The sequence below is a fragment of the Pavona decussata genome, unplaced genomic scaffold, assembly GCF_977016875.1.
Source record: "Pavona decussata unplaced genomic scaffold, jaPavDecu1.1 SCAFFOLD_324, whole genome shotgun sequence".
Classification (NCBI taxonomy): Eukaryota; Metazoa; Cnidaria; class Anthozoa; order Scleractinia; family Agariciidae; genus Pavona; species Pavona decussata.
Window position 1 is genome coordinate 1,343,758 of NW_028145713.1, and position 13,743 is coordinate 1,357,500.

Below are 13,743 nucleotides of genomic sequence, written 5' to 3' on the forward strand. Positions count from 1 at the left end.
GAAAAACGCTGTGATTTCGATTACCCTGACAAAAAAGAAAATTTGGTCAGTTGGTCGATGCTAACTTTTGACCTACTTTTTCCAATTCCACGCTCGTCAGAGCAATTGTTTGAGTGTCGAAAGAACTATAGCATTTGCTTTGGTTTGCTTTACTGTGCTCTGTGTACGTGACTGGTCAAACAAAACTCTCGCCACTTTTGTAAACCAACCAGAAACAAACCTTTTGGAAAACAAAACCAAAGCAAAACAAATGAACGGCAATTTTCTACGGTCTATACCCTTTTGGTGTAAATCTACTAGCATTCTATCACGAATGCTGTTCTCTTATTGGCTACGCTACTCACTATCTATTCTGTTGTAGATAGTGCCTAGAGTGAGTAACCTAACAGTGTGCGGTGGCGTGACTTATTTATATCATTATTCAATAAAAACGTGAACCTATTCTATTACAGTTGAACCTCGTTATTACAGACAGCAAGGGGACAGGAATAAGTGTCCGTATTATAGAGGTGTCCGTTTTGGAGAAGTAAGCTTTATATGGATTTCGGTCTCTCAGGGACCAAGTGAACTGTCCGTAATAGAGGGGCGTCCGTATTATAGAGGTGTCCGTTTTGGGGAGGTAGGCTTTACATGGATTTCGGTCTGTCAGGAACCAAGTAAACTGTCCGTAATAGAGAGGTGTCCGTAAGGAGAGGTTCCACTGTACTAAGTTTCGAACGACCTGTGGATTTATACTAAAACAATTAGATTATTCATTCTCGATTTCTATGCGTGATAGTTGATCCGGCTTTTGCCCTCATTTCGCATGATAGTTGATTCGGGCTTCGCCCTCATCGACTATCACGCGATAGAAATCTCAAGCTGATAATCTTTTTGCCAAATAGACCATAAAATGACGCCATAAAATGTTCAAAACTTGGCAGTGAAAGCGCGAGCCGCAAGCGAGTGGTTTCACTCGAGTTTTTGAACATTTTAAGACGTCATTTTATGGTCTGTAAGAGTACAGACCATAGAAAACTGCCGTTGATGTGTAATTATACAACTACCGATTCGAGAATGAGGATATTGCTGTTACCAATGTTTTCGTATTGAATACATACAGCAACCACAATGCCGGTATGCAACCATACTCACACATTGACGAGAAACGATCACCATGATTATATATAAAGGTATCACTTGCCGGCCAACCGCAACTACAGTGTTTTTCGTTGTTGTTGTTGTTTTGTTTATTTATTTATTTATTTATTTTACTTTAGCAAATACGTAAATGGGCCATAAAGTTCCCTTCCTCTTATAAGAACATTTTAAACATTTCATCTTTTACACTGTACACAAAAACGATAGGTACTTTCTTGGAGACCTTGAGTTCTCTGATGTCGTCACATACACGCCCGATGTATTTCTTGTAGCGAGAGTTTTTTTCTGCAATTGTTGCCACACTGGCGTCGAAAGCGTCTTCATTAGCATCAAGATCAAGAAGGGCTGACATACTTCGCAACACAGAACCTGGTAAATCAACCTAAAAACACACGCACAAAAACAATAAAAGAGGTTAATCGTCAATAATTTGCCAAGAGCACATCAAAATACCAACAACAACAACAACAACAACAACAACAAAAGCATCAAATCTAGTTTGCAACATTGACAGCACCAAATCAAAATCTTATAAGAAGCTTTCATACGAATGGTCACACTTAAGGATTTCACTTTTTTTTTATTTTGCTTTTTATATTTATTTTGCCACACCACAAATACATTATTAATGTAAACAAATAAAAAAGTTAGAACCACCTTGTACAGCATAACAAACAGCACCACAGGAAAGTACTGCTCAGTAGCTTTCATTTAAATTGTCACACTTTAGGACTTCATCCACAGACTCAGAAGTAACAAGCACGAGGTCATAATTCGTTCGACCACCCGTCCCTTTTCCGCCTGTGCAATGTTGGATAGCGCAAGGATCGCGACCGCTTCAAGGTTTTCTTTTGTAGCGCTTTGAAGCTTCTAAACAACATTAAATGGTTGAAAAGGGAGGAACACGCGATCAAGGAGAAAGTTCAACAACACAATTTCACTGGTTGTAGCCAGCACACGCAAACAACAAAACGGCACTACGTGTTCAAGTTCTCTTACTTAATGTTCTCGTGTAACACGTCAACGAGGGATCTATACTTCTGGCCCGGTTGTTCGAAGAGCGAATAACTCTATCCATGTGGATACATCGCTATCCAGTCGATAAAATGTACTCCAACCGATACATTTTATCCGCTGGATAGCGACTTTTCCGTTGGATAAAGTTATCCGCTCTTTGAACAACTGGAGACTGGAGGACGCAGAACGTTTTCATAATATACAGCTGCTTTCAAAGGTTCTCCAAAAAAAGCGTAAAAGCGTACGCGACAATGCCGAAAGGTAGTCTGGGAATAAATTTCAATAAAAGCTCAGAATCCATAATGTCTCGACCGTACAGCGAAGACTTAAGATAGCGGGCAATATGGATTTTGAGCTTTTATTGAAATTTATCGGGTATTTTCCAGATTACCTTTCGGCATTGTCGCGTACGCTTTTACGCTTTTTTGGACAACCTTTGTCGAAACAGTTTTCAACACAACCACGACGATTGAAAATTACATAATCCTTTTTGGGATATCCGGAAAAACAAGGGTCTGCGAAAATGCTACCATTCTCAGCTTTCACTTTTTGCCATTCAGAATGCTTATCTCAATCTTGTTTATTTCTAAGATATCACAAAAACCACATCCAATAACGGTTCCGTCTTACCCCGATCACCTCCACCGCATTTTTGGAACCAATGTGGGTCAAGAGAGGCTTTATCTTTGACATCATCAAGCTTTCGTATCGTTTCTTTGTATTCCATGCCATCTTCTCTTGTGTATTGAAAGAGACCTTCATTTCTGGCACAAAAGCTGAACTTGGTTCATTACCGCTCTGCGTCCCAGCACCTTTGTTGCTAAGGGGCGCTGAGGACTCTGTCGGTTCAGGCCTGCTTGAGAGCTTTCCCTGAAGATGGTCCACAAGGTCCTTTATCTGGACACGAGATTCGGAGATCTTTTCTTTCTCCAAAGAACGTACCTGTTAGAGGAACGTAGAGGATATGAATTTTATTTTCGAGTGATAAAAACAATATTTTACGAATGAGGGTAGCGAGTGAGTAAAATATTGCTTTAAAAACGAGAAAATAAGATTCATATCTTCAAGCCACCGCGTAATTTTCTTTTTATTATATAGAAAAATCCATCGCTTGCCATTATTCACCGACTGTTTGCACAAACAGATGCAAAAAAGTGGAAAATGACGTCATCGATATCCTCACAAGTGGGCATATGGAAAACACGCCACTCAGGTCCCGGATGTAGTTTCGTATGAATTTTACGAGTGGTGTCTTTTGCGGTAAAACACTCATGTCTATATAATAAAATGAAATATATCACACGGTAATATAAGTTTGCACGCTCTTTCTAGTTTTGAAGTTTTTGTTTAAACTCCTCAGTGCAATCTTGAAGAAATTTAACAATACTGTTCAATCAATAATACCAATAGGACTTAGTGGAGTCCAATTCAGTTTTTAATCAAACGAGTCATTATGGAAAAGATCGGCATCGGAAGGCTCCTACCGACCGCACTGAACGTCACAAAACCTCCGACAAATTGAGCACTTATTCAACAGGCTACAATCATAACATCATATTTCTTTCACTAATACTCATCGGTATTCCAATCCTAGCAGTATGCAGGATGTTTGTCCCATGAACCTAGTTTAATGGCCTTGGCTCCCACGAGTCTCCTGTAGCTCAGTGGTAGAGCATCCGAACTAGTAATCGGAAGGTCTTAGGTTCGACCCCTGATAGGAGCACTCGGATTTTATTTTCCTAGTGTCCCTGTGTGACTGACTGAAATATTCAGATATCAAATGCGCATTAAGTGTATACAAAGACATTTTGCATAACCTTTCTGCAACTAAAACTCGAGACTATCAAAAACACCTCAACGCGAATGCATGGCATTGTTACAAGGTTGCATGATAAAAGTTAGCTTACCCTAACAAACTCAGGTTCCAGTTCCTTCAAAACTACCATGTGTTGAATTCCTTCTTGTTTGCAAAACTCCTGCAGTTCTTCTAGCGGTGTCGTTCCATAAGAGATAGTAGCCGTGACCCCAGCCTTCCACAAATCACGTGCAATACGCATGCGCTCAACCTTCATCGGGTTGTGACCCGCTGAACAGATGAAAACATCGTAGGCGCACGGCACCAAAGCATCTTGATCTTCCAAGACAGAGGAGACTATCTTCTCAATGGCGATACTAACACCCACTCCACCAGGGGACAGGTGCGAAGCATCCGCTCCTCGTCGGAATTGACTGATCAGTTTATCATACCTCCCCCCAGCGGCAAGAATGTCGACGCCTCCCCGCTTTCGCTTTCGTTCGTTCTTTGCCACAAACTGGAAAATCAGCCCCGAGAAATGCTGAAAGTTGTACACCATAGAGGTGTTGACAAATAGCGGTAAAGTTATTCCAAACGTTTCCGCGTGCGAAGTGATCGTTTCGAGATCATGGAGAGCTTGTCGCGCAGTTTGTCCAACCAAAGATTTGCGCTTCATCGTGCCGATCAGATGTTCGCGCAGTTTATTCACGGGTCCTTCGAATTTCAAAAAATCGTACAGCGCAGTGGCAGCGTGCTCGCTAATTTGTAAGTTCTCGATAAATACATTGATCTGGGCGTTTCTTTCCTTTTCGCCGCGAATCTCTTGCAGGATTGCAAGCAGTTCGGACTGCCTCTCATCCGAGACTCCGATCGATGCCAAGAACGACTTCACGAGACCAGTATGGTTAATCCTGATGTAGTAGCTACGATTGTCGAGAGAAGGGAACTCCTTGATGATCTCAGCCACTACGAGCAGAACTTCGGCGTCGGGGACAAGATTTTCAGGCGTGCTGGTCACAATATCAAACACACACTCGTACAGTTCCTTGGGGTGCGCGCCTAAACTTCGACTAACACGATAAACGGAGCCAACGTCAAACCTCTTCATTTGGTGGACTCCCATCCGCGCGACGTAACGCGCAAACGGTATTCTCAAGTCGTACGGAAGCGTAACGAGCGCGCCGCTATGATCCATGAGGCTTACCGCGAGTTCTACCTGTTCCAGAAACATCGTGCGCGGCGCGAGAAGAGGCGTTCGCACGCGCAACGCACCGTGCCGCAAGAATACGGACTTGACACTTTCGTGGACCATCTGCTGCGCAAGGATCGTGCGCGGAGACACCTGACCGGTGTACACATCAAAATCGTACGTGACGTCTCGAACGGGGGACACGTGTTGGGAAAACATGGCTTTCATCAAGCGCTGGTAGCGAGTGGAGTTCGTGGATGCGAGCGTGTGTTTGAGGACTTCATCTAACTGACCATCCTCAATCTTGGGTGGGATGTACTGACTTTGAAGGAGTTCTTGGGAAGTTGGGCGTTCTTCTGGATTATGCTTCAGTAACCATTTGAGGACTGTGGTTTGTTTGGCGAAGTGCTTCTGGTCAAATTCTTCAGGAAGGATTATTCGTTCCTGAAACGAAATCCAAATGAAGTCTTCACGATTTGATCAAAATTATTTACGACGATTTATAATGCGCAACCAGGAAAAGGTCTCTAAGGGTTAATTCGCATCAGCGTAGGCACGATTGCGAGTCGCTGTTCGAGAAATGAGCCCGTGCTCACTCGGGGAGGAAATCCGAGTTCGCATGCAGCTTTGGTCGATTCACAGCCGAGTGTTTAACAATTATTCCACGAGCGCGCGTTGGATATTTAACAATTATTCCACGAGCGCGCGTTGGATATGAGATGATAGATAGCCAACGAGGCGCCTAGCGCCGAGTTGGCTATAAGCATCTCACATCCAACAAGCGCGAGTGGAATAATTGTTTTTTTAAAAACAATCAAGAAATAATGCTAGATTTTGCGGATTTCGCTTTGCAAAAACAATTAGAAGACAATTTAATGGTCTCTACTTCACGGGCATGGTTTAATGGCTCGTATACCATGGCTGCTAAGCCAATCAAATCGCTCGAATTGCATTATACAATGATCCAGTTTTTAATAATTAACAATTATTCCACGAGCGCGCGTTGGATATGAGATGATAGATAGCCAACAAGGCGCGTAGCGCCTTGTTGGCTATAATCATCTCATATCCAACAAGCACGAGTGGAATAATTGTTTTATTTAAAACAATTAAGAAATATTGCTAGATCTTGCTGATTTCACTTTGCAAGAACAACCAGAAGACAATTTAATGGCCGCTATTTCTTGGGCATGGTATAATGGCTCATATACTATGGCTGCTAAACCAATCAAATGCCTGGAATTGCACTATACAATGATCCAGTTTTTAATAAATAAACAATAGCCTCCATTTGGCGCGAAAATATGCTCAGATATTTGTCCGCGGACATTATCTGTTCCGAGAAGCGAACAGTTTTCCGAGAGCGAATCTCGAGGAAAACTGTGAGCTTCCAGGAGCAGATAATGTCCACGGACCAATATCTGAGAATATTTTCAAAGTCAAATGGAGGCTATTGTGTTTATTATCCTTCAAATATTTTTCGCAACATGCGGGAATCGGCAGGATCTGCCATTCTGTCATATGTCAATCACGTCAAAGTTTGTCAGTTGGCTTCCAAAATCTCCACGTCAGATTTTACTTCAGTCGAAAGCGTTTGTTTGGGGTAAAACATTTGAAAGGAAAGTAAACTTGTTTAATTCCGTGAAAGACAAAAGCAAGATACAAGTGGCGGATAAGGTTACAGGGAATCTATCTACCTCTCGAGAACAAGCTAAAGATCATTGAAAGCGAAAAACTGTAAAGTTTCGCATTCCGTAAAAAGTGTAAACCGCCGTCAACGAAACAGCCGGAGCTTTGTCGTTTTGTTCCTTTATCTAGTGTTTAATTGGAGCAGTACGTTATATTGGAAATACAACTGTGGAATTTACCAGCCGAAAACGACCTGTGAAGAAATCGAAGCTGAACCTGCAGTCGAATACGACGTCACTGGTTGTTTTTGCTGGATTTCCATCAGAGCGCTTCTTTGCTAACTTGACATTGAATGGAGCCAGCAACGAAGTCGCTCACCATCGCTGAGGATTCATTGAACTTGTTGCTCGAGAGTAGGACAAGCTGCTTCTCTTCGTAGAGAATTTCGACATATCCAGGTATCATGGCTGGTTTATGTTTCGTGGACAAGATTTTGTCTTCGCGAGCGATCTCGACCAGGTGAGCATTGATAGTATCATTTACCGGCTTGAACTCTGTCAGTAATGGTACTGAAATTTATGTTTTCTTTATTTAAATTCCTATCCAGGCCAGCACGAATTGCTCTCATTGAATTACAACTGTAATATTTGCGGTCGTGTGAGCGAGCTTCGAGCTTATTAAACTCATTTAGTGGCTTGTTGATGACTTTCTCGTTTTGCCAGACTAAAAAAAAATTATAAATACTCTTAAATGAGATGGGCTAAAACTTTTCGTCTTTCATATATTTTAGTTTTGCCACATTTTTAATTCAAGGACTGTTGAACAGAGTTCAAACGTTGCAAATACGAGCTTGAGTATTTCAACATTTCGTTTACGAACAGCTTACCGTCAAAAACGTATGTTGTTTTCTGGTACTGCTTTATTGACCGGCAGGTTTATCTCTTCTTCTGTCACAAAAACAAACCGTTCCCCCATCTTGACATTAATTTTAATTGCAAACTTGACGCGCCTTGATTTTTTTTAAAACTGGGGAATATCACTTGGGGAATATCACCGGATATTCCCCAGTTTTAGCTGGGGTATATTCGGTCATGTGAAGCGTTTAGACCAATCGCGTGCGAGCGAAAATATTTGATGGATTATAAGAGATGATAGATAGCCAGTGAGGCACGTAGCGCCGAGTTGGCTATAATCATCTCATATCCAACAAGCGCGAGTGGAGTAATTGTTTGGTTAAAAAACAATCATAAATTGTTGCTAGATCTTGCTGATTTCCAGAAAATTTTCAGAATGGTTAATGGTAAAAAAACTTAGTGTGTACAATGCTGTGCACTTAAGCGAACTTCATGGTAGAAATAAGTCACTTGGACTAACAATATATTGAAAACTAACAATATAAAAGAAACGACCTAACCAGAGATGACAATACAACAGGTTCCAAAGCCGGCAAGGGTCGGAATTCAATAAACCGAGAAGAAAAGGTCAACAACCATCCTTTTTTTTTTTTCAGCTTTACCAAATAAACTTCAAATAGCATTTTGAGATGAAAGAGAAAATAACGTATAATCTGTGTGCAAAAAAAACTCCAACCACAAGTGCATAATTTTTTTCTGTTCGCAAAGAGTAGGGGACGTAGTTCCCGGTGTTGTGGTCTGGGGCCCGTAACTCGAAAGTCGCGGTAACTTATCGGGCCCGATAAGTGTTTTTGGTGATAAAAGTTTTTAAAAGAAGTCAATTTTTGTTAGCTTGGAACACTTAATTTTTAAATCTTATAACTCTATGAAAACATTGGCCAAGTGCCATGCCTGTAATCACTGTGTAATCGGCGAAAAAACATTTAAAAATATACTTATCGGGCCCGGTAAGTTACCGGGTCTTTCGAGAAATGAGCCCCCTGGTCTTTGTGTGTATATTCTCATGGTTGGGTGGTAAATGCTCGGAGATATTGGCTGCATAAGCTACTCTAAAAATCCGAGGGTAAATAAAGATATGAGATAATGATGAATTTTACTTACCGTCATTTATTTGCAAAAATTAAATTTACAGATACAATATTTCCAGGGCCTTCAATCGCGTAATTTTCCAGGAACTTTCCAGTCCTGGCAAATGTCATTCTAGAACCCACGTACGCCCACGTACAGTCCTTACAGCTTTCTTTCTAGCAAGAACTTTTAGTTCACCTACCGTTCTCACATTTCCCAAGACATGAACCCTTTCCATGGAAGTGGTAAGCGGCCGGAAGCACATCTCAAAGAAGATGATCCCCAAGCTATATAAGTCGACCTTCTGGCTGTACTTCACTCGGAGTCCCCCTCGCTTACCCAGCTCAGGAGCAACATAAAGAGCCGTACCAACTTTACCAGTCATGCTCTCCTTAGTGGTCGAGCCGCTCTTGGGAGACTGGGACTGGTCATTGGTGTCTTGGAGATCCGGGCCCATGCCCCCGCGCGTCATACCGTGCGTGGTTGCGAGACCAAAGTCGCCGATTTTAGTACGGCCGCGGGAGTCTAGAAATAAGTTCACAGGCTTGAGGTCTCGATGAATAATGCCCTGCGTAAGAAATAACAACAAGAAAATGTGCTGGTACTTACAATGAGCCTATTTAGCAGTATTGTAATAGTGAATGGCCGCATTTTTTCAAGAACAAAATACATACAAGTTCAAAGACTAATATGTTTTTCGCTGATCAAATGAAAATTAGTGTTTCCAGTTAGTAATTCGTTGATTGGCATTTAATTTATTAACTAAAGGCGTGATTGACAGTCAGTGGCGTAATCTCTAAGTAAAGTTGACCTTTTACCTCGCTAACCTGTGTTCTGCTCTGCTGACCGTTTTGTTGACCTGTTTTTACTAGAATATTTTGACTGGATAACGCCACAGAAGTGAGTAACAAGTTTTGTGATCGGTTGAATTTTGAGTATTGTAATTTCGTATTTCCCGCATGCAATTTTCATGAATCGTTCGTTATTATTTTTCTCAAGAATTAACTGATATTGTTTCTTACAAATCGAATAGAACTAACTTAAAATTAAGACCTTATACGATTTCGTGTCCTCTCAATTATTCAAAAGTCAAGAACCATTTTTTTCCTGGAACAATATGAAATAATTCGAATTTAAATGCGAGTCTTCGAGATTTTTAGATAAACTATCTCTGGAAAACGGCACATGTGACAAGCAGGATTCCTAACAGTTACAAATACCCAATGAAAAGAACTGAACACTCCCCAAACAGTTTTCGCTTTGCGTTTAAAGTGACAAATCCTGAATTTATTTTTTCAAAAAATATGCGCATGCGTCGAACCTTTGAGCGTTGACAAGAGGTATAATCACCTGTGTATGAATATGTACCAGTCCCTCCACGATCTCTCTCAACAGCCTCCATACACGCTCCTCATCCTGATACAAGCCCTCATCAATAAGGTTCCTCAAGGTGCTTTTCTCGCAGTATTCCATTTGTATGTACAGATACTGCAGACCTTTGTGATCAGTGCTGGATTCCGACCCAGTCTCCTGCCACTCCTCTCCTTCATCTGAGTCGTCAGACTGGGGAGACACAATATGGTGGTTTAAATAAATGGATGATTTGAGATTGATTTCGATTGATATCGATTGTCGATTTTATCGATTTAACACGCCAGGTATAAAAGCATTAACAGAAATAAAATAAGCTTAACTTAAAATAGGGTTTGTTTTAATTCGTAAAAACTGCAGTCATTTAGACACATCATTATACAGTAACATTTTTTTTGTCTGGCAACAAAAAGATGTTTTTCTTAAGAAAATAAGAACCTGTTTAAGAACCTAAAAAGCCTAATTTTCTAGTAAACACCAATTCAATAAGAACCTTTTGAGGCTATCTTGGAAAATGAGACTTCTTATATGTGGGTTTTTACTGTAATTTGGGCCACGGGAAGTCCACTGATTTTTCTCCGCGACGGAAGGGAACTCCAAGATAGACCAAAGCAAATGGAGCAAATGACTGAAAACCTGCGAGTAAATTGAGGGTATCGGGGATTCAGTTCAAGAAAGGCGGGTCAGCTAACTTTAATGTAGCTACAATATATTTACCTTTCTTAAATTTTTTTTTAAGAGTTTGTAAAATTTAACAGCTATACCTCTGTGTCCAGTAGATCGCCGAACTGAAGAACAGACTCGTCAATATTCCCGGCAGTAAACACGATTCCCTCGGAAGACTCCGACTTGCTGTTGTAAAATGACACATTATGGCCTTTAGAGGGCGTTTTCTGTGCACTTCGAAAGGACTCCTCCGATCCACTGGACGACGAGTCCGATCCATTTTTACCCGATTCCTGCCCTCCCTGCCACCAGGAGTCTTCAACGCTTTCCCTATCACCTCTTAAGCTTGGAGCTTCGATCTTGTTCAGCTTTAGGAGACTGTCCTCGCCTGACATAACTGACTGTTGAGTTTTGTTGGCTTTGTCGTCTGTTGCAGTCTTGCTCTCATCTTGCTCTTCGGCATTTTCAATCCAGGAGTTGTAATATCTGTGAGGTGGAAAGTTGATTTGAAGCTGAATTTAAGTGGCAATGTTAGTTATTTTTAGTATCACTTTGAAAAGCCAAAAAAAAAAAAAAAATTGGGAAAAATTGAAACGGCGGATTAAATCTTTATTACGTTTCACCGCGACCGGTGAAGGCTGCAAATGGCGGGCTGGAAATGGAAACATTTCACATTTAATTTATTAAATTCACATAATAAATGACAAAGATATTCCTAGGCAATTCTCATGTGGCGGCCTTTACAGCGGTTTTCAATTGACTGTCCTAAGCAATTCGCGGTTACCTTGGTTTTGCTTTACTACTCTCTGCAATTGGTCAGCAAAACCCGCGCCACTTTTTCAACCAATGAGAAACAAAACCAAAACCAATCGTGCCTCGGTCCCACGCGTTTTCCCGCGCTTGGCGCCGGCTACATGTATTTGCTTCGACTTCTAATTTGTTCATTGGGCTATTGGCGTTTATTGTGAGTGTAATTACTAAATACGTTAGGTTTTACGACAGTCATTTGAAACCGCTATAACAGTACAAATCATGAATCACTGGCTTCTTAAACGCATGTAAATCCCATTACGTAGAACGTAAATTATTATTCAACACATTGCAACACTGCCAAAATATGGACACGGTGCACTGAAATATTCGTTGTCCGTAGTCAAAAGATATCCTTCGCCATAAGTAATTTCGTGTGTCGGGGAGAAAAATAGTAAAATAAAGATCGACTTCAGTTTTTCTGCAATAAAACTGTGCTTTGTTATCAACGTGTTGAATAAAAAACAATCCTCCTGGTCTGGCCCGGTCGGCTAAGTATCAGGCGATATTCCGCGCGATTTTGCAGCATAACTTCTTAAACTTACGCAGGGCAACCACCCTAACCACTACTTATGGTCCCAAACACACAAGCTGCTGACCTGACAACATTCTCGTGATTAAGGCGGGAAATCAGCTGCACCTCCCGCGTGATTCTCTTGGTAAATTGAGTGCTTTTGGGGTTTAGTGGAATGCGCTTCACTGCATACAAACAGTTGTCCAGTTTATTTCGCACCTATAACAAAAGGAAGACGACAAACTGTCAGAATTTGACCGTGCGGTTGTTACTGTAATGATTCAATTTACCACCTGGGGCACTAATTCACTTTTGGTAGCTTATTTCTTATTAGTATAAACAACAGGGTGTGAATGAGCACTCTAATGAGCAATAACAGTAACTTAACACTCACATAAAATAGATCACTTTATTTAAGTGTCAATGTATTTAGCGTAGAGCACTAATTGAGGACACTTTCCAGATCCAATTGGAATTTAGAAGTGTTGGTTTTTGCGGAAAGGGGAAACCGGCGTGCCCAGAGAAAACCTCTCAGAACATGGACGTGAACCAACACCAAACTCAACCCACATAATGACGCCGAGTCCGGGAATCGAAGCCGGGCCACACTGGTGTGAGGCGAGTGCTCTCACCACTGCGCCATCCCTGCTCCCCTAATATAGATACTACGTTCACGGTTTGAGCTAACTTAAAGATTTGTCAGTTAAAGGCTATCACTGCAGTTTTCAAAGTACATGATCCACGCTGGATCATAAATACAAGGCAAGCAAGCAGGTAATTTTCAATCAAGGCCACAGGCAATCCACGCAGGTCTAGGTAAAGGTGGTTTCCAAATACTGAATTACAATGATCGACCTTTTCGCACCTTTATGACATTGCCAAAGCCTCCTTTTCCTAGAAACTGCAGCTCTTCAAACTCCAATTTAACGCGTGACTTTCCCGCGACACCGGAGAAAAAAGAAAAGTCCGGGACAGGTTCCTCGTGTTCCGGTTGGTCGACCGGGGATAACGCACCATCATTTCTGGGGATACCATTGCTCTTAACTGCTTCCTTGCCGTTTGGTAAGCCGCTTGGAATAATTGCAGTTATGAAGGAGTGTCCGAGTAACTGAGCGGCAGACATGCGGTTTCTTTCGTCAGCTTTTAAGCAACTGTAAAGAAATAAAGAATAACGTATACGCACTTTATTCCTGCGATGATGTTTATTACGCATTAGTATAAATCTACTAGTGTTCTATCACGAATGCCGTTCTCTGATTGGCTACGCTACTCGCTATCTATTCTCTGATAGATAGTGAGTAGCGATTTTCAACAAAATGGCGCCCGCTTCTTCGCGTTTTCGAAGTGTCTGCGATGAGGAAATAGATAATTTACTTGTTTAGTTTTGAATAACTAGTAGATTTATACTAAAACAATTAGATTATTCGCTTTCGATTTCTATGCGTGATAGTTGATTCGGGCTTCGCCCTCATCAACTATCATGCGATAGAAATCTCAAGCTCATAATCTAATTGTTAAGTACAAGGGGGTTCTAACTTTTGAGTCTGTGAATGAAATCCTGGAGTGAGACAATTCAATTAAAAGCTACTGAGCAATACTTTCCTGTGGTGTTGTTTATCATGCAGTACAA

At 41.3% G+C, this 13,743-nt stretch overlaps 1 protein-coding gene across 1 annotated transcript in view; it reads right to left on the reverse strand.

Moving 5' to 3' along the window:
- Positions 1–327: 327 nt before the first annotated feature.
- LOC146453722 (eIF-2-alpha kinase GCN2-like) overlaps positions 328–13,743 on the reverse strand; it is a 27,304-nt gene continuing 13,888 nt past the window's right edge. Inside the window, exons 13-20 of the mRNA XM_085096257.1 lie at positions 12,979–13,264; positions 12,199–12,332; positions 10,888–11,275; positions 10,103–10,315; positions 8,955–9,320; positions 4,065–5,585; positions 2,788–3,099; positions 328–1,522 (exon numbers count right to left, since the gene is read on the reverse strand). Coding sequence (XP_084952383.1) covers positions 1,295–1,522; positions 2,788–3,099; positions 4,065–5,585; positions 8,955–9,320; positions 10,103–10,315; positions 10,888–11,275; positions 12,199–12,332; positions 12,979–13,264 — 3,448 coding nt within the window. The 3' untranslated portion in view covers positions 328–1,294. The remainder of the gene's footprint in view (positions 1,523–2,787; positions 3,100–4,064; positions 5,586–8,954; positions 9,321–10,102; positions 10,316–10,887; positions 11,276–12,198; positions 12,333–12,978; positions 13,265–13,743) is intronic.